Source organism: Athene noctua, chromosome Z, assembly GCF_965140245.1.
Source record: "Athene noctua chromosome Z, bAthNoc1.hap1.1, whole genome shotgun sequence".
Classification (NCBI taxonomy): domain Eukaryota; kingdom Metazoa; phylum Chordata; class Aves; order Strigiformes; family Strigidae; genus Athene; species Athene noctua.
The window spans coordinates 47,281,051-47,300,582 of NC_134077.1; the positions used below are offsets into that span (position 1 = coordinate 47,281,051).

General features: G+C 36.4%; 1 protein-coding gene across 1 annotated transcript in view; it reads right to left on the reverse strand.

The window, feature by feature from the left end:
- Positions 1-608: 608 nt before the first annotated feature.
- Positions 609-19,532, reverse strand: part of FBN2 (fibrillin 2) — a 167,066-nt gene continuing 148,142 nt past the window's right edge. The window contains exons 49-65 of the mRNA XM_074931320.1: positions 18,067-18,192; positions 17,679-17,831; positions 17,047-17,112; positions 16,644-16,769; positions 16,420-16,539; positions 15,094-15,216; positions 14,530-14,661; positions 13,099-13,224; positions 10,559-10,765; positions 9,750-9,875; positions 9,035-9,157; positions 8,766-8,882; positions 7,967-8,095; positions 6,177-6,296; positions 4,154-4,385; positions 3,321-3,480; positions 609-983 (exon numbers count right to left, since the gene is read on the reverse strand). Coding sequence (XP_074787421.1) covers positions 609-983; positions 3,321-3,480; positions 4,154-4,385; positions 6,177-6,296; positions 7,967-8,095; positions 8,766-8,882; positions 9,035-9,157; positions 9,750-9,875; positions 10,559-10,765; positions 13,099-13,224; positions 14,530-14,661; positions 15,094-15,216; positions 16,420-16,539; positions 16,644-16,769; positions 17,047-17,112; positions 17,679-17,831; positions 18,067-18,192 — 2,561 coding nt within the window. The remainder of the gene's footprint in view (positions 984-3,320; positions 3,481-4,153; positions 4,386-6,176; positions 6,297-7,966; positions 8,096-8,765; positions 8,883-9,034; positions 9,158-9,749; positions 9,876-10,558; positions 10,766-13,098; positions 13,225-14,529; positions 14,662-15,093; positions 15,217-16,419; positions 16,540-16,643; positions 16,770-17,046; positions 17,113-17,678; positions 17,832-18,066; positions 18,193-19,532) is intronic.

A 19,532-nucleotide genomic window follows, 5' to 3' on the forward strand; every position in this document is an offset into this window, starting at 1 on the left:
ATTAGTTGTATGCTATTTGGATGACCAGCCCAAATACAAAAGGAAACATCTTTCAAATCTTTTTTTTTTTTTTTTTTTTAATTAAGAAAGTACTTCTAAAATGTTATAGCTCAAATTTATAAATCTAAAGAAAAACAAGCATGTTTCCCTTTTTGTTTACATAATTTGTTATTTTCTCCATATATTAATGCATTAAAAATAAATAAACTTTTATATTTATTTTTTTTTAATTAGGAACTATAGCAAAATACCCGAAGTGTTACAGACTGCTAACAGGAAAACAACAGCTCACATTTCTGTGCCATTTTAGTGCCATATGATGACTTCTTGAACTTTATTGTTTTAATATACTTTAAATTGAGGTTATATAAAAGATACAGTAACCATGAACACCATTGTGATCAAAGTTTTGGCGGTGGCAGATTTATGTTACCCTCCTGCAAGGGTGGTTCTGCAGTCTTGGCAGGATGGAAGGAAAGAGGTCTTCCCCTTTCGCTTCCTCCCCCAAAAGTCAGTGACTGTTTCAAAGCCTTTTAAAAGCGATATGCTCAGGTGGGTAGATAGGTGAATAGAAGTGACTGAAGAACTGGACTCAGTCTTGAAGATGGCTAGTAGAGGTCTATCCACAGCCTCATTCTGAGAGCTTCCCCGAGCTCTCCTAGGAGGTAGTTGTCCTCATTGCTGTCTTCCAGTTTCTTTAGCTCCTTTTTCTTATATAGAGGAATGCTAGTGATTTCCAGTGTGTGAGTTCCAGGCACTGACTTTTTCTTAACTGTGTGCAAATAACTCAGTCCATCCCTTTGATGGATTCGAAAGATGCCCTCATCATTGCCATGTGAGATGATGTAGCGCACATGGTTGGTAAGGGGCTCAATGGCTGGCAGGAGTTCTAGGATGTGCTCCTTGTTGTCAAGCCTGGAAATGTTGACTCTCATCTTCAAAGGACTATCCATGTCTAGACTTTCCAAGCTAATCTGCTCGATCTGAAATAAAAGAGGAAAGATGTTTAGAGTAGGAGAGAAACAGTTATTCACTTGCATTGAGAGAATAATACGTGATTATTAACAGTTTCTGCATTTGTGAAAATCTAGCTATGAAAGAAGCAATTGTAAATCCCTTCCACCTGGGAGAAGTGCTTGATTCTGTATACACTGTAAATCTTAAAGGCTTCTCACACAGGCTTAACAGGGTAATTAAAGCTACAGCATCAGATCTATGGAGGGGGGCTCAGATTTCAGATTCTTTGCAGAATCTGTTTAACTTCATGCTTGCAAAACGTCCATGTTAAGAAGAGCTGTGTTTACTACTGCAATAAAGACTTGTACATAAGGCACGGTCTTGTTCTTATGATCAACTTCAGTGGGGAACATTACAGAAACACATACCACAACACTGTAGGAGAATGTCATGAAACTTCTCACAGCATTTGGTGATAAGGAAGTACAGTGGTTATAAAGGAAACAGAAGTAATGAAAGAACTACTGTACTGTTAGCCTTCTACAGAAAGGGCTAGCATGTCATGTTGTGCAATTACATCCTATTTGGACCACTGAAAGGAGTGTGGATAAAAGTCCCAGCATTGTTCTGACAAATCAGTCATGTCTTCTTTTTTAATTTGACCTTCAGTATAGTTACGCTGCAGGTGTAAATCTGTTCAGAGGTGTTAGCTGTGAGCACACTTGTGGCAGGGGAGTGAGAATAAGTGTATTACTAGGAAAGCTGTCTAACAAGCAACAGCTTTTGACAGTGCTTCTACAAAAATACACAGGCTGTAGTCTTCTTTAGGAAACGTGACACCAAGTGACGTACCTAGCCTCCGGGTCAAGATCTTTTTCATGCTTGTAAAGATAACAGAGGATTTCTCTCTTTGGGGGAATTCCAACATGTGAGTACATATGTGTTACTAATATGTAATGTGATTAAAAACACATGGTGAAAACAAGGAAAATTTGTGGACAGGAGCAAGTACTAGTGTTTGTAGTGCAACTACTGCACCCCATAGATGGCATTAGTGACAAGACTACTTTTTCACATAGTTTTATGGTTGTGAAACCTTTCACTTTTACTGCTCAGGTAGTTCTAATACTAGAAACTGAAAAGATTAATGCTATTAAAAAACATAGTAACAAGGTGTAACCGTTATGAACTACATATGAAATTAACTGTGCAACAGAGTTTTCAAAACATCTATGTATTCCTGTGGTGGGTTGACCACAGGATTCAGACTGGAACAGGTCCAATGGGAGTGGTAGTAAGGAGAGAAAAAAGATGTTTGTGGGAAGTGTGGATGTGTGTGGGGAAATCAAACATTTAGATTTTAAGTGCCAACACTATATTCTTTAAACCAGAAATTATAGGATTACTGGCTTCTTTAGAAAATGCCAATACAAGAACTGGCTTTGATGGCACAATGCAAAGTAGCATGTATTAAGGCTGGAGCTTTGTGATTGTTCTATGTCCTTTCCCATTTAGAAAGGAGACTTGTTTCTCCATTCTTTCAATGTAATATGTGTGGCTAGCACACCTTACCGTTTTTGTTGATGGTTTGCATTACACAGCTCTTGTGTTACTGATGGAAAATCTGTGTGTGTCCCCACATCTAAATTGAGTCAGTTTCCCATTACTGCAGATTTCAAGACAATAATGCTACAAGACAATATCCTATCATACAGAGAATGCAGATATCAGATATACATGTATACTCTTCTAACTTCCGGAAAAAAAGAATCTAAAAGGTGTAAATAGTAGGGCTGTCCTTTCTATGAGCCTACAAAATGCAGTAAGAAAAAAAAATTAAATCTGAAGTGTAATTCTCTAATACCCTTAGCAATTCTGCATATATGGGACTTAAGAATATCAGCTAGGTCATGGACTCGAATCCCCCACAATTGTGAGCAACCATGGAGCAGACAGATTAAAATGATCTGCAAGATCTGTTTAGCTGTCCCAGACCATAAAATGCTCTCTAGTCTTCTCCTGCCAAGAGAACAGATTGCAGACATGACCAGTTTCCTAGCTGTCTGTAATTATAGGAAAATTATTTCCCTGAATATATTTTGGGGAACTAGACCACGTCGCACTACAAAGGATTCTTTACAAGCTTTAAAAACTTCACCTGTTCACAGCTGTTGATGTCTTTCTGATTGTCACATTGTTCCTGCCAATAGGATGTAAGTGTGAAAACCACTAAGGCAGGGGAAAGAAGATTTTCATGATTGAATGTAGCTTGTTAAAAAAGTCTATTTATTGATAGTGTTGAGTATGGTATCTCTTAAAATACCTCAAAGTATATTATAGGGCTTATTTATCTTGGTACGTACAGTGTTATTAGCACTTCTCTTCTTCCTGTTGTCTTTTTTGGAATAGCCATTGATTTTGCACTCGTAACATGCTTCAGGGGACAAAGCATTCTCTTTATCAGCATCTCCATCCAGTGGCAGGTACTGGCCTTTGTTAAATCCCATCCCTGAGACACAGTGGCTGTTGAATAAAAATATCTGTTTTAGTTACTTCTTGCAGTTTTATGAACTGTCCTGTTAAATGGAAAGTGAGTGCATGTAATTTGTACCACAGTGCCTGTATCCCCATCTTTTCCCTTCCCTCAGCAGGAGGTCTGTGCATTAATTTTCTTCACACTAGTGTGGCATATTGGATGAAATACAACTGTTGGCTGAAGGTCTGCAGGCTTTTCTAATTTTTATTTGCAAGTTTTACAAAGAAATGGAACAAAACCAGCCTGCCCTGAATCTTGCCATTGTCATGTACCAGAGCAATGTTAATTTACGTTTAATGTTCTGTGTTGATCGATGTGGCTTAAGCCCCTTAATTATCTCAGTACAAATGGCACCTATCCTTATGCAGCAACAGTCCTCATTGAGCAGGTTTGTGAAGGTGTTCTTGTGCTGATACTGGGGGAGAAAGCAGAGCTGATTATTTAATGTTGCTTATACACTAGATTTAAAATGAGTGTCATGCTGCATATACTGACACGTCTTTTTTCCTAGCTTCTGGTTATTGTGTGCAAAGGTAGTAGAAAGAACGATTTAGTAGCCTGTCCTTCATTTGCACCTCTGCTCTTCAGTCTGACTAGGGTCCAGCCTTTTTATAGGCTACTGAATGTGTCTTTGATGAATGACTGTGTGGAGGTACTCACCCTTGTCCAACTCTGTAATAGCCAGGTGGACAGCCACAAAGATAACCACCTTCAGTGTTGGAACAACCGTAATTGCAGGGGTTCTTGGTAGAAGAGCACTCATTTACATCATGGCATGCACTGGAGAATTGGTCATAAGAAAATCCAGATGGGCAGGCACACTTATAACTTCCAAGTGTGTTGTAGCAAGAAGCAGAGCCACACACATTAGGATTGGAGCACTCATTTTCATCTAGTAAAATAACAAAAGTATATTGGTAACTTCTACTCTGATAGACATCAGGTAACCACAATGTAGCTAACAAATCAGAATATCTTCAGGTCCTAGGGCTCTGCTACATCCTTGACTTGGTTTCTGAAGTAAAAGTACATTGGCAAAGGTCTCAAACACATATAGCTGGGCAGAAAAGGTATTTTAGGACAGTGTTACTGTTAACTTTATATTGACTCAATGGTCCCCCTTCCTTCAAGGTATGTCTCCTGTTTTGCTTAGGGGTCCTCTTTCACCTGGAAGGGTGCACTCCTACCACAGAAAGTCCACAGAGGAGAAATGAGCTGGAACTCCAGTCATACTCCAACCATGATAGTGTTACTGGGCACTTCGTACTTGTACCTGAGGAAAGTTGCTTTGTACTTGTTCCTGGGCAAAGTTGTACTTGTAGTGGAAACCTGCAGGCTCTGTGAGGGGGAGGACAATCTAAATAGCCAACCAAAATGAAAGGGAAAAAGCAAGTATTGTCTTCACCTTGTGCGTGCTGATTTAAGATACAGAGAAGATGACTCTCCGAGTCAGTGTGACTGATTTGGTTCCAGGCCATATTGTGAAAAATGAGCTTGTTCATGCTCTTGATAGGTGGTATGTGTTGCTTATTTTATTTATCTTACCATGGTACTAGTTCCCTGTAGGTGTTTTTCTCTCCAATACAATTAGTGCAAGTTTTAGTAACTGCAGGCAAGGATGGTAAGAGACACATTGTTTTGAAGACTAAAATATTCAGAGAGTATAGCTGGTTGGGAGTTGTGTGGGAGTTGTTCATTGTGTGTTCCTGTCAATCCCACCCCAATCCTTTGCTTCCTTTGCTGTAGAGCAGTACTGAGTAAGGAGTGATGATGGAGACTGGGACTTCAGAAATTGCCTGGTGTGCTACTTAATGTAAAATGAGTGTAATAAAATAATTTATATGTCCAAGATCAGCCTGTAAGGAATGTATGGCAGTGCTCACAGCCATCCTCTGATTATGACACCATTAACAGAGAGCCATGAAAGCAAATCTGAAAAAGTAAATATGTTGATATGGTGCCTTATGAACCATACAGGCTGGGGTTGTCTGGATGTGTATTGGTTTCCATTAAAAAAAATTTTCACACAATTCATTTGGTGTGGGAGTTAGCTTAGTTCATGAAACACAGAAAAGAAATCATGGATTGAATGAGATAAATGTACAATAAAAATGCTGAGCTGATTAATTTGTCCCTGTTCCTAGCCCAAAGAACTTATGTTGGCCTTAAGACTGCATTTTGGAAGTAGGAAATCCTTAATGGTTGATATTTTTTCTCCCCGTTCACTATAGATGCTATTCTGTCGTATTCTCAAATAGCTAATGATGGACTTACTGATGAAAAGTGAGATTTTTTCTTTTAGTTTTGTCTTTTTTTTTTTTTTTTTTTTTCCCCCCCCCCAGGAGAGTTGTTTACATTGAAGCTTTTGGGAATTCAGGTGAACATCTTTCCACCTTTCTAAGATGGGGATTTTTCTGAGGAGAAGGGAGTCAGAATTTTGGTCTTAGTAGGAAAACTCCTTGTCACACAGAGTTTCAGTAGGATGAGTGTGTTTTCTTGTTACCTAATGTCATTGACTTATGTTTGAAGTACTAAGTGTATGGAAGAAGGGGAAGAGAGGTAAAAAAGGGTCTGAATACCCTTTGTCCTGCCCATTCTAGTCCTCGCCTGGAGGCTAGCTGACAGTATAACCACTATGGCACCTTTGCTGTTTAAATGTATTCTGTGCTGTTTGGTTCCTTACCAACGCACTGATTCCACTGGTAATGCTGAATATATCCTTGTGGGCATCCACATCTGTATCCACCCAGGATGTTTTGACAGTCATGCTGGCACCTATGGTTTCCATCACATTCATCCACATCTTTGCAATGGGGAGAGAAGTAGAACATGAAAGAACACAAGATTATACATGTTGCCAAATGTTACTCAGTTTGGTCATAATTATTTGAACACCAGTATTTATGACAGAGTACTGTTCTAAGATGGAAGCATAGTTCAGGCTGGTCTTTTGGAAAGCCTGGGAGTCAATTAATAGTTCTTTCTATGAATAATCTGACTCGAGCTTTTGAGCATTTACATTACTCAGATTTGGAGAAGGAACACTATTCCTGGTAATCCCACATGATGTTACTTTGATGTAATGTTTAGAAACTCAATGTTTGTTTATTTCAGTTTTCAAATCAACTAAGCTTTTCAGCTAATTGTAATCATCATACCAAGAGTTCTTGGTATCTCCTGGAACATATTGAAGGGTTTTAATATGAGGAATACATACCAAATTTGGATATAAGTGCTTACCTTTGCAATTAAAAAGAAAAAGCCATCTAAAAAGTCTCTAAGTGTAAATAGAGGAGAAAGCCACAAAACCAAAACAAAATGTAAAAACTGTCATCTGAAATAGTTTCTGTAATAAGTAGATTGTAAGCAGCTTAATATGTCAGGTACAGTATGCAATTCTAGTAGAAAATGAAAAATCATGCAATGAATCACAGATTCTAAGTTACACTCTATTTGTCCACAGTTTGAAACAAATTAATGGAATTGGGCTGTCTCAAAGCTTGAGGTGCAGAAAACCATCATGCTAGGAACTGAAAGTATCATTTTATCAGTAATGGCATATAGAGCAGTTCTGATGTGCCAGTTGTGTATGTGTCTTGTAAATGCTTTGATATGCATGTTTTGTAGGTGCTGGGTAAAGCACACAATAAGGATGTATCTATGTTGTGAGAACAGAGCAATATGACAGAAGATAATGCTTTCTAAAACTTCTGGCTGACATATTCTGCACTTACTCTAGAAATAAGCTCTAAATATCAATTCCTGTTTTAAATGCTGTATCAAGGTAGCTGACATTTTGAGCTGTCATGAATTTCTGCATGTATACCTCTGCATTTCTAATTCTCAGCAGCCAGATGGCCTACTACTGCCTTTTAACTTCTTCTTCGCTCAATATCTAAGGCCACTGAAGAGTTTGGAGCCCTCAAATAGAGATTTCCTGACTAGGGCTCCCATTTGGGCCAACCGAGAGAGATGAATCTCAACAATATAATTTGTATTTTTAATCGTAGTGAATACTCTTCTGAATATGTATCTCTAATAGGGTAGAAGACTTGAAGTATAAAATTTAGAATCTAATCTTAGGGACCTTCAGGTGGATGATTACAGTTAGCTGAAATAAAAATTGTAGAGAGATTCTGTTTAGACTATATGAAAGTGAACATGAAAAGAAGAAACAAACTTTTAGATGTGTAATTCCATACGAAGTTGCAATGGCATCTTAGAAACAGTTGTTCAAGAGTTCAGCTAAAAAGTCACTTTTTATCCTAGTTTGTGTTAAAATTACTCAGGCAGTATGTTCTTACAATTATGCTTAAAATTACTCAGATGCATTCTTGTTTCTTTCTGGTGTTTACTTTTACTATGGCACGTGCTCTCTTTTATCTGTTTTTGACATCACAGAATTCACTAGTGCAAATCCTTACTAGAAGTAAGGATTTGAACCATAAAAAAAATTTGACCTTTGATAGTTACCTTCACAGTTTAATCCAGTAGAATCCAGAGAAAATCCCCTTTGACATTCACAGGTAAAACTTCCAGGGGTGTTTTGGCAAATTCCTTTTGATCCACAAAGCGATGGCTGAGAACCACATTCATTGTTGTCTTAAAAATGCAGAGGAGAGATAAGAAGGTTGGTACAGCTTGTGGCATGATTTTAGACATGTTCATGTTACATTTCTTAAAGAGGTTGAAATCCACAGAGTGCAACAGTTTATTCTGAAAATTTAGCTTTTGATATTTATATACCAGATGACCTCACAACTCACACAGATCTATAAGTAATTAATAAACTGGAAGTGCAAGCTGTAATTCAGTTGTAAGTGTGAAAGACCCAGGTGTTTAACTGCTGACAGTGGAAAAATTCTGCATTTCTCTATTAGGTGAGCTAGAATAGTTTCAGTTGGCAAGATTTATACATATGCTTAAGATTTAAAGACATCTGCATCTATTAAAAGAGAAAATGCAGTCTGTTTTTGTTTAACTACATTTTAAATCAGATTTTAATACTTTATCCTTTTGTCTCCATGTGGTTATACTTAGAATATAATAACATGTATTAAATACGTACAACTTTTTACTAAGCAAGAAAATACAAATGGTGGATAGACTGATTTTTCTTTAGCTATAATTGTTGCTTTTCAAAATCTGTTTTCTGGACTGCTGATGTTATTGCTTTGTATTATTATTGTTTATACAAAGCAAAATAAATGAATGAGAATTGAGAATGTTATTCTTACAGAAAAATAAGAAAAGAAAATGGAAGGTTTTTTACCAATACAAGCTGTGTGATGTTGAGTAAAACCAGGTGGACACTTGCATGTGAAACCTCCAAGGGTGTTGACACAGAGAAACTGACAGTTGTGTTGTTTGGTGTGACATTCATCAAGATCTGAAAGTAAGAGATGTTGTTGTCTTAAGGAAAGTCAACAAAAAATAGAGGTATATTTAGTCTAACATGATAAAAAGACCACACTTCAAAACTATTTCCTTTTAAGTCAAGGTGCAACAAAATCAAAAGTTACTGTGTATAGCTTTATTTACCTTTACATGTCTTTCCATCTTCTTGAAGGATGTAGCCCCGAGGACATGAGCACTGATAGCTCCCTTCTGAGTTCTTGCAGATAAAATTGCATGGTTTAGGGGACTGGGAGCACTCATCAAGATCTAAAAAAAGAAAATGTTAAGTATCTGTTGTACTGATTTATCTGTCTGTCTTTGAAGGGTGTTTTCTAAACAGGACTGTATTTAAGAGAAAAATGTTTGTAGAAAAAGTCTCCAATTTACATTTGTTCCTATTTCTTTCTCTATGGATGTGTTGCTATGGAGTTTCTATAGAGTTGCCACTACAGTGACAAACTGAGTGTCCTGAAAGAGTAATATATTAGAATGACAGTGGCATTAATATTTTCATCTGAGGGCTAAGTATTTATTTTTGGGTATACTTATATGTGTTAACCAACAGGAAAGTTGGAAGATGTAGACTATGAAGTAATGAGCTGGTTTGTCAGTCAAAATGGTTACACAGCCAAAACATATTTTAGCACTCATTCTACTGGCAGGAATATTGCTAGTACAGTTTGCTTCTTGATTTCCCCAAATGAAATAAAAAAATAGAAGTGTGCATTAGGCAAAGAAAGATAGAAAAGAGATAAAGGATAAAGAGAAAAAGCTGCTTTGATACAAAGGTTTACAGAGGTTGATATGTCATTATGTACCAATAAAAAAAATAACTGATGATTAAGACACTGAATCTTACCAATACAAGATGTGCTGCTTATGTCAGTAGTATAGCCAACTTTGCAAAAGCATCGGAAGGAGCCCATAGTGTTAATACACTGTCCATTTCTACATAGGTTTGGCATGACCTTACATTCCTCAATATCTGTGCACAAAATAAATGTCATCTTTCAGTTTTAAATTCAACTTTTTTCTTCTGTTCTGTTTTTGCACAGTTCCTCATGTTTCTGATAGGAAGTTTTCCCTTTCTCTTTAAAAATGTATCTGAATGCAAAGTCAAATATCCTTCAAATTTTCATTATTGCTTTTTGTATCAAAACCTTCCTACTATTTCATTGGGTACTCAGGTTCCAGTTCTGCTAACTCAAAATACAAAACCCACAGAAGTGAATTTTCTTATGATCAGTTAGATGATGTCAAAAATTTTCCACACAGTTTTAAAATATGTTAGCTTCTGTTTGCTGTGCAGGAATAGTAACTGCAAAACGTTCAGTGAGACTGTTGTTAGAACAACTGTTGTTACCTTTGCCATGTATGCAGATTTTCAGTATACAAAAGCTCTGAGATAATTTCTACCTTTTAGTTACTGTTTGGTACCTCCTGTTTTAGATCCTAACCCTGAAAATTCTACACAGCTTTGAGTATTCTGGTTGCAGCTACTGTTTAAAGGTGTTTTTAATTTCTGGTCTCTCAGCAGCATTTGAAAAATCAAACTCTGTTGTTTCACAGGAAATTCTTCAGAAGAACTTCAAAGAGAATTCTGCATTTTCTTAAATATGTGAGCATATTATTTTCTCCTTTTCTGCCTCTTTTCATCTCTGCTAATACCTCTTCCATCTGTAGTATAGCCTGGTCCATGTGGACAGAGTTTCTTATATTGGGTGGTTCCAGGAAGCGAACAGAGCTCACACTGGTTACCCCAGCCCCGGCCTCCATCACAGCAACACTCCGATTTAGTGACAAGATTCCGGCTGCTTGAAGCCATCTGACACATTGTTTGTAAAACTTCAGCAAAGCAAAATCCTTGGCGATTATCTGTAAGGAAGAAGTACAGAGATCAAGAGTAAGAGCTAAACGTCAGATCCATTAAGCATCTCATGTATTATTCTGACGCTATCAACACACGCAAGCACTAGAAGATTATTAGCAACCAGTCTGTGAAGTCTATTTTGACTTAGTCTTTCAGATTCCTTGTGTCTTCTCACAATCTGCTGCCATTCCAAGTGTATACCAGATGTCCCTAAAGTTCAGTACCTGCATGAGTTGGGTGAGAATTTTGTTCTAGGGAAGTTGTGCCCTGGTGTGTATCTGGTGAGCTTGTTTGACAGTAAAACAGGCTGTGGGCCAAACTGAGCTTCCACTTAAGCTGGCTGTGTTTGGCTTGCATTTGAAAAATTTACTTGGAGTGGGGTTTAAAGTTTGATTTGTTTGTTTGTTTTACTGGTCAGTATGTCTGATCATCTAACCTGATGCAGTTTAAATGACAAATGCCTTAGCACTTAAAAGGGTCTATGAAATTCAGTACTTTTACAGTGGCATTCCTATTTTTGTTGGGAAAAAATATTTATACGACCTTTCTGTTGATCTGTTCCTTTCTAATTCTGTTTTCCTTAATTTTTAAATCATTTGGTTAACGCCTGTCAATCATGAAAAAGAAGCAAAACTCCAGAGTCATTAATCTCCTACAAGTTTCCTCCAAATAGGCAGCTGAGGAAAGGAGATTCCAACTTCCAGTGCTAATGGGAACTCCAAATTTTGCAGAGATGGTATCTTCTAAATAGGCTATGTCACCTGTCTTATTTGTTAATTTAAATGGACAATTAACATTGTCAACTATGGTCTGACAGACACTGATGTTTTTAAATGAAAGATTTTATTTTTTTCTCTTAAAGCTAAAATTTAAAATCCTTCAGATCCCTTAGAATGTGTATATGTATCAACACTCAGCTGTTCCCTTTTACAAGTAAGAGAAGTAGAATCTGTTTCTTATGTGAATCAGGTAAAATGTGAACTTTGGCTTTAGGCAAAACTTACTTTGTGTGCCAGGTAACATATCTGTTTACACTAAACAAAGCTGTCCTCATTGAAAGTGTCAGTTGTGTGAGACAGGACGTTTGCCATAGTCATTTGCAAGATTTCTTCTAGATAGGTAGATAGTGCAGGTCTTTATGCACATTATGACTTGAAGAACATATAATGCTTTGTCCCCAATTTGAGATGTGTAATAAATTTTGATGTGAACAAAATATAAAGGTTTGGACAATATATTTAAAATAATGTAATTTAAGACTTAATATTTGTGCTTTAATTCTAAAGAAATACTTTGTTTCTGCCAGACTGATTTTTCATTGTAACCACTGACCTAAAAAAACCTAAAGGAAAAGCAGCAACAAGCAAACTAACCCAAAGCATAGTTTTCAGAAAATAGTATGAAAATCATATATTAAATATAAGAAAGCAGTAATGACCCTCAAGCAGGTTTTTTCCTTGGCATTAATGACTGGCTAGGGTTAACACACTGTGGCATCTTCTTCCCATCTGGTCTTAATCCTTAGGAAATTCCCTGCACTTCCAATGTTATTGCTTTGCCATGAAGTCAGCACACTACTGATGACAATTTACAGGGATCTGGATTTATAGTACCTATATAAGGTACTATAAAAGTATACAAGTATTTTTGATGCAATAATACTAATAAATACAGTTTCAGTATTGTGAAAAACTTTGAAGTATTTACACTTGAACAATGAGCACGAAAAAGTAAGGTTTTGCAGTTCTGTTTGGTTTCTAGAAAGGGAACAATGAATTTTATAGAACAAATAAGTCTAAACATAATGAAAAGGAAATACAGGTTGATGAATATAAACCCCTTCATCAGCATTTAAAGTGCAGGTCTGCCCAAAAACTTTTTAATGTTTCTTGCATTTTTTGGGTGAAATCTTAGTATTCTGTATTCATAATCACAGTCTGATTTAAAGGTACAGAAAACTCAGATGCCTAGTTGGAGTATTGTGGTGCTTAAGATTGCTTTCTGAATATGCAAACACTTAATTTTGCTCTGCATCCCAGTTTCTGATCTAAATTCTGCTTCTCTTTTAAAAATACCTGTATTTTGTCTGGATGGTATTGCTCAGCACCATATTTATGTACTTTGGAATTTAGACACTTCTATGTGAGGCCTCTGATTGCTAGACTCAAGATGCTTGTCATTCCTATCATCATTATGTATTAGATAATTGTTTAATTAATAAGGATCATTATTTAATTTCTATAGATAACAGAACTGTTAGGTACTCAGAAGCCTATTCTACACTCTGTATCCTTTATACTTTAATGTAAGGTGAAATGTATATGGAAGAGGCATTTACCAAGACACTCAATGCCAGAGGGACTTGACAGGAATCCTTCATTACATTCACATCGATAGCTCCCAATAATGTTCATGCAACGACCATTTTCACAGATACCTGGCTTGGTGCGGCATTCATTTTCATCTTTACAAAATAGAATAAAAAAAAAAATTGTTACAACAAAATATATCAGACTCACAGAATGCATTAATTAGTCTGCATAGTATTTGCAAAATATTTGCAGGAAGTGGAAAATCAACAACTGATTAAGCCTGGAAAGGTCTTGCCTAATAACACTATCCTATTCCATTCCTTAAGTACTGCATGCTAGGATGAAAGCTTTAATCCTTTTATGTTCTTTGCAATGTATAACAAGAAGCAGAAAACCCTTGCAGCAGAGCAAGTCCTAATCAGAACTTTTACCTGGCAAGCAGCATTTATATAATATTGGAATACGTGCATGATTTGAGTAACAATTTTTCATTCTGTAATCATTAAGGCTCTGAACATGTTTGACCTTTTCTGAAATCAGTCACATTTCAGTCCGCACATCATTTCTCTGAAAGTTTACAATCTTAGTGTATTTTCTTCCATAGCTAATGGCACAGATCTGTAAGCAATTACAGATGCTTAAATAAAACGTCAGAAATACATAAACTGATTTAAAGGCAGCATTATTTGGCAAAATTGGCATAATTCTTGGTAAAAAAAAATCATAAAGATCTCTAAAGGAAAGTAGTCATTCTCTTGCTGAAGGAACGGTATTTTAAAATGAGATGGATTTTTTTTTTTTCTCTGAGCCAGTGACAGCCTCAGCTACTTCTATCCACAGAGAACTTTGGAATGATCTTGGTGTTTTTTATGTACAAGAAGAAAGTATAATTTGCCAAAATGTAGCTATTTTTCCCCCTCAAAAAAATCAGAAAATGGTGGAGGAAAGCTGTTTGCTTACTTACAGGATGGAGAACTATTTTGAACTATGGCAGTTTCCACATCTTTTGCTCTTCATGGCTTTTATATGTTGTTTCAGAATCTTACAGTTTTAATTCTTTAAGTAACTGCCACATTATTTATAAACAGTATTGATGCTAAAGGAAATGTTACTTTTATTTACAATAATTTTTCTTCCTGCTCATCAACTGAGGTATTTTTTTTTGAAACTTCATTTTTTAAATCTAACAAGTGTCTGAAAAACATTCTGATTTTATTGTACAACAAAAGAATCAAAGCCAGAGTTTTTCTTCTGAAACACTTATTAGTCACTCAGAATTACTTTCAGATAAAGGTCAAATCTTGAAAGAAAAAGAAAGCTTAAGATGTTGGGCATTATTAGCTATCTTAAGTGTCCTTTATGAATTGCTATTTTCTAGTTTACTAGATACATATAATTTTTCAGTTGTTTGCTTGTTTGTATTTCAGTAGGTGTCTTCCTCCCTTTCTAGGCTTTACCCATGCAGCCTTCTCCGTCAGGTCTCCGGGTCATTCCAGGAGGACATATGCACATGAAAGTACCAATCAAGTTCTTGCACATCATGCCTCTTGATTCGCAGTCATGAAGACCTTCAGCACACTCATCTAGATCTGGAAAAAATAATGTATTTTGTGCTTAAACTTCCTTCCAGTAGCTGCAGTTACTGAAGAAAACTAGAACTTTCTCAAGAAAAAGGACATATAGTCTTCCCTAACTATCAAGCACCGAAGAAAAAAATATGAGTGCTATGCTTAATTGCAGTTGCTTAATCTTTGTGAGCTGTATCATCTTGTCATTTTAAAGATGAACTTCACCATTGTGACATTCTTGGCTCATTCAATCCCCACCATCAGGTACACTTCATAACAAAACCACTGGATACTGGTCTCACATGAGTTCTGAAAGAGTAAATCATCATCCACTTGACTGTTTGCTATATTCCACTGAGAGTATGAATGCAAGATGCACAGAAACGTTTGGATGATGCTTTGGCCAGTGCAGGGTGATGGAAGTTGGGGAAAAGTTTATACGTCAGTCATTACCTTTGCACATCTTTTGGTCTTCTCTTAGTTCATAGCCAACTGGACATGTACATTCATAGAAACCGTAAGTGTTGATACAACGAAAAGCACACAGCAAAGGATTCTGAGCGCACTCATTTATATCTGAACAGAAAGGAACAAAGTAATTGTTCTTCAATTGTTCTCCACTATGTTTTAAAACAATAACCAAGAAGGTTTCTTTATACCTCTGTCTCTCTTGTCAGCTAAAAAGTATCAGAAATGTAGTAATTCAAACCAGAGACTTTTGGATGTTTGGTTTTGAGTAGCCAGAGAAAACTTAACAAAACCCCCTGCTTAAAAATAATGGCATAATAAATATGGAAGTACGTGAGCTTAGAACAGCAAGTTAGGACAGGTTCATTTCAGATTTTTTATTAGATGATGATTTTTTAATGTATTTTTGTGTGATGAGAGATGTCAGGCTTTTTTCCCAACTCTAAAAAAAAGAATTGTTCCTTCAGAAAGCAAACTAATTACAGTTCATAAAAAACAAAATTTGTAAGAAGCATCCCAATGAGCATCCGATGAGAGCAGAATGGGTGAACACAATTCCCACACTGTGAAAAATAAGAAGTACTTAATGAAACGTAACATTGGATTAGTTTAAAACACATTAAAAATAATTCTCTAAGTAGTGAGAGTAGTGACATTCCAGATTTTGCTGCCACAGGAGACCGTGGAGGCAGATAGTATAAGCAGATTCAAGACTGTAATAGGCAGATTCTTGGACAACAGATCTGTAAGCGGGTACTAAAACCATGCTGTAGGGATTCTTCCCCCTGTTTACATCACATTTTCCCTGTATCCTCAGCTCTTGTGTTAGAGGAGTGAACTGCAGAAAGCTGTTAATGCTTGTATGCTGAATTTCAATGTTGAGGGATGAAATAATGGACAAGATGGACAAGTTTATTATGTTCAGCATAACTTTCTTGTTAGAGTAATGAGTGGGTCAGTGCATAACTGCCCTGTCTCCGTTATGAAAAATGCTCTGTAAATTCAGGCATTTTTTCCATGGTTAGCTACATTGTTTATGAGGATATTCTGGGGGCTCAACAGTTACTTCCTTCTCACCCTGCCCTTTCCAATAAACCACTGAATAATGTAACATGCAGTTTGGGAAATCCTGTGATAAACTAAAAATACCTCTTAAATCAATTCAGGACTTCCTCTTCAGTGACATATTTCAAGCAGAGCCACTTTTTTTCCTCCTAGTTATTACAGCATCAAAGGCCTGGTTAATAAAGTAATTTGAATACTGAGGACTAGAAAAAAACTAAAGGGAAAGGAATTACGAGGACAAGTTACCTTCACAATTCATCATTGGGCCTGGCTCAAATCCATCGTGACAGCTGCACTCAAAACTGCCGATCACGTTAGTGCACGTACCGTTTCCACATGGGTTGCCAATTGAACATTCATCAGTATCTACATAATGAAAACATGCAAACTGTAGAGAACTGGGGCACATTTCAAATTGTGTTTTAAATTGAAGTGTTACAATTCTTAGAATTTATGAAATATGGACACACCGATGCAATGTACTCCAGTGTAATCTAAGTTGTATCCCATGGGGCACTCACAGCGGAATGATCCGTCAGTATTGATGCAGTGACCATTTGAGCAAATCCCTGGGCTTTCAAGGCATTCATTGACATCTAAAAAGCAGGAAGATATTAGCAACCAATTAGCTGATGCATTTCTGTATCAAGTCTTTAAAAAGCATTTAAAAAAGACTAGATGCCATATTCTGTTTGTCTCCAGTCATGCAATTTCCAAGGTAATCTTTTAACTATCATAATGCTCCACATTTATTAAAGGTCAGCCTCTTGTCACCTGGGGCTGTGGGGAGTAAGCCATCACATACTATAGTATCTGAGTCTAGTTTTACATATTAATATATATTTTTTAATTACCAGGAAAAAGAATACCTACCCTCACGTGTATCATCAATTCCAGGAATAGTTCCATGACCATATGGACACAGGTCCTGAAAAGCAACTGTAAAGGTATGGTTTTAAAAAAAAAAAAAGTGAATGAGAGAGAGAACTGTGACAGATGTTTAAAGCCATCCAAAATTCTTCTGTATCAAGTTTTTCAAAACTGTCAACTGTTTAAATCATGGTCATTACACTGTCTTGCCAGAAGCAAATGTCATTCTAGTCCAGGGATTTAGCACTAGAACTTGTTGAGCTTCCATGTGCACATCCTTGGTGCTTTCCTGTTTCTGTACTTGGAAAAAAGCAAGAACTGAAAACTGTCAATTACTTCAGGGATTCTTGGCACTGTCCCATTTTGTTCTTCTCTTTTGCCTAAAGCAGGTTAGATCTATAGATGGAGGCTACGAGCTTATTTCTCTACAGAGCAAAACCAACTCAGTATTTCTCTTTTTCTGTGATTTTTTCTATTTATTTCTTTTGTTGACCTGAAGATGGTTCTTCTAGAAAAGGCCATTAACAGATAATGCGAAAAAAGAGCTCTCCTTCCAATGATCAAAAGGTACAACACAAATGTGCTCTTCCTTTTCTCACACCTAAAAAGGCTTTATTTAAAATCTTGATGTGTACCTTCTTCTTCCTTTGGACAGAGCTCACAAGGATCACCCCATCCTTCTCCTGGCATTTTACTGCAGCAACACTTTGCCTTTGTGGTGTTGAAAGCCTTTGGCACTGAGCATTTCCCATTCTCAAAATTAATGAAACAGAAGCTCTGGCGAGTATCTAAAAGAGAAAATACAGTTATGTGGAGCTAGCACCTCCGACCTGGTTACATGATAACCGTCTAGCCCTGAGAGGAATAATGTTAGGCTTGCATTTTTCATACTATTTTGAAAACACCTTCCAACCCTCATAAGGGCACTGTTTGGAATGCACCTGCAGAGGTCTCTTTTGACTCATTTCTAGAGTATCTGTTATCTGTTAGAATAAGTTATTGCATTCCTTAATCATAACTTACCAAAACATCTCCGACCATTATCTGACAGCACAAAACCTGTAGGACAGATGCACTGGAAACCTCCTGGAGTGTTCGTACAAGAGCCAAAGAGACAGATGTTGGGATCCTCGTTACACTCATTAATATCTGTAAATTAAAGAAGAGGTTCACCATAACCCCATTGGTTGTGAATTCCTTGGTTAAGAAAGATAGTTCATTTATTTATTTATTTATTTCATTTAAAAAATCTTTATGTGGTAAAAATCTACATGTTTGTAACTAAAGATGAGCTCTTTTCACTCTGACTGGTTCTTGAACAGAAGCTATAGCAAGTTATTATCAGAGGAATACCTATGATTATATTTATATATTCAGATTCATATTTACCAGTCTTCCACTGCCACTCTTGATATGTTATTTTAAATTTTTCCTCTTCAATTGCATAATTTAGAATATTTTGCTATGAATATTTAAATGCGATTTTTAAAAATAGAGATCTTTTTATAATAATTAAAAACTTAAAACAAAATAGCACTTAATATAAACACCAAGTGCCTGTAAAACTGTGCAGCTCAAATAGTATCAGACTGCATATCCTGCATCTGTATATTCAACAGAAGAGTAAGAAAAGGAATACATTAATAGACCTTTATTTTTTCATATCTATTATTTAAAACTGTAGTTTAACTTATTCTATTCTGCAAATATTGACAGAAGATATAAGCCTCCTTGATAAAGAAATTTGTAAAGTATAATTTAATAAATTCTGAAGTGTATTTTGATAATCTACAAAGTTATACTTGCAGTATGACACTTCCTGAGTCTTTCTGCAAGAGATATTAAAAGAACCACCACAGACACCTATGGGTGTATAAGCATTCTACAATAATAAAATATTGATCTTAATCCAAGTGTAGGCAGGAATAAGTATTCTCCATGAAATAAACTTCATGGATCTTGAGTCACAAATTTGTAGCACCATTTTTCCTGTTATTTGTTGGACTCTCTACCATATGGAATCTTAGAAAACTGATCTGTACTTAGCAGATAAGGAAACAATGGAAATAGTCTTTATCACTAGGAAAATATAAGTGGAGTGATGGAAGAAGTCAGGTGATGTTACTTCTAAAAAATATTACCTTGAGTCCCTTTTCAGAAGTTACTGTTAGGTATAGCGCGTGAACAAACCACTGTAGCATAATCTGGCATATAACCAAACCCTGCAGTAGTTCCCCACAGACAGTCTCTTACTACATGAAGCATTTTAAATCAGCTTATTTCAGTGAAAAAAAAAGTTAATTACTTTCCCAGTTAGCGTGGCAGTTGTTAATACACAAAGCTCAGCTATTTAGCTGCATTAATGGGATGGAAGAACTGCTCTTCTGAAGTACTGATCTCTAGTGTAATGAATGGCTTGGGACTAGTGGAAGAAATTATTTTCGCGGCCATGATGAACAAGCAACTAGCCAGACTATGGAAGTAAACGA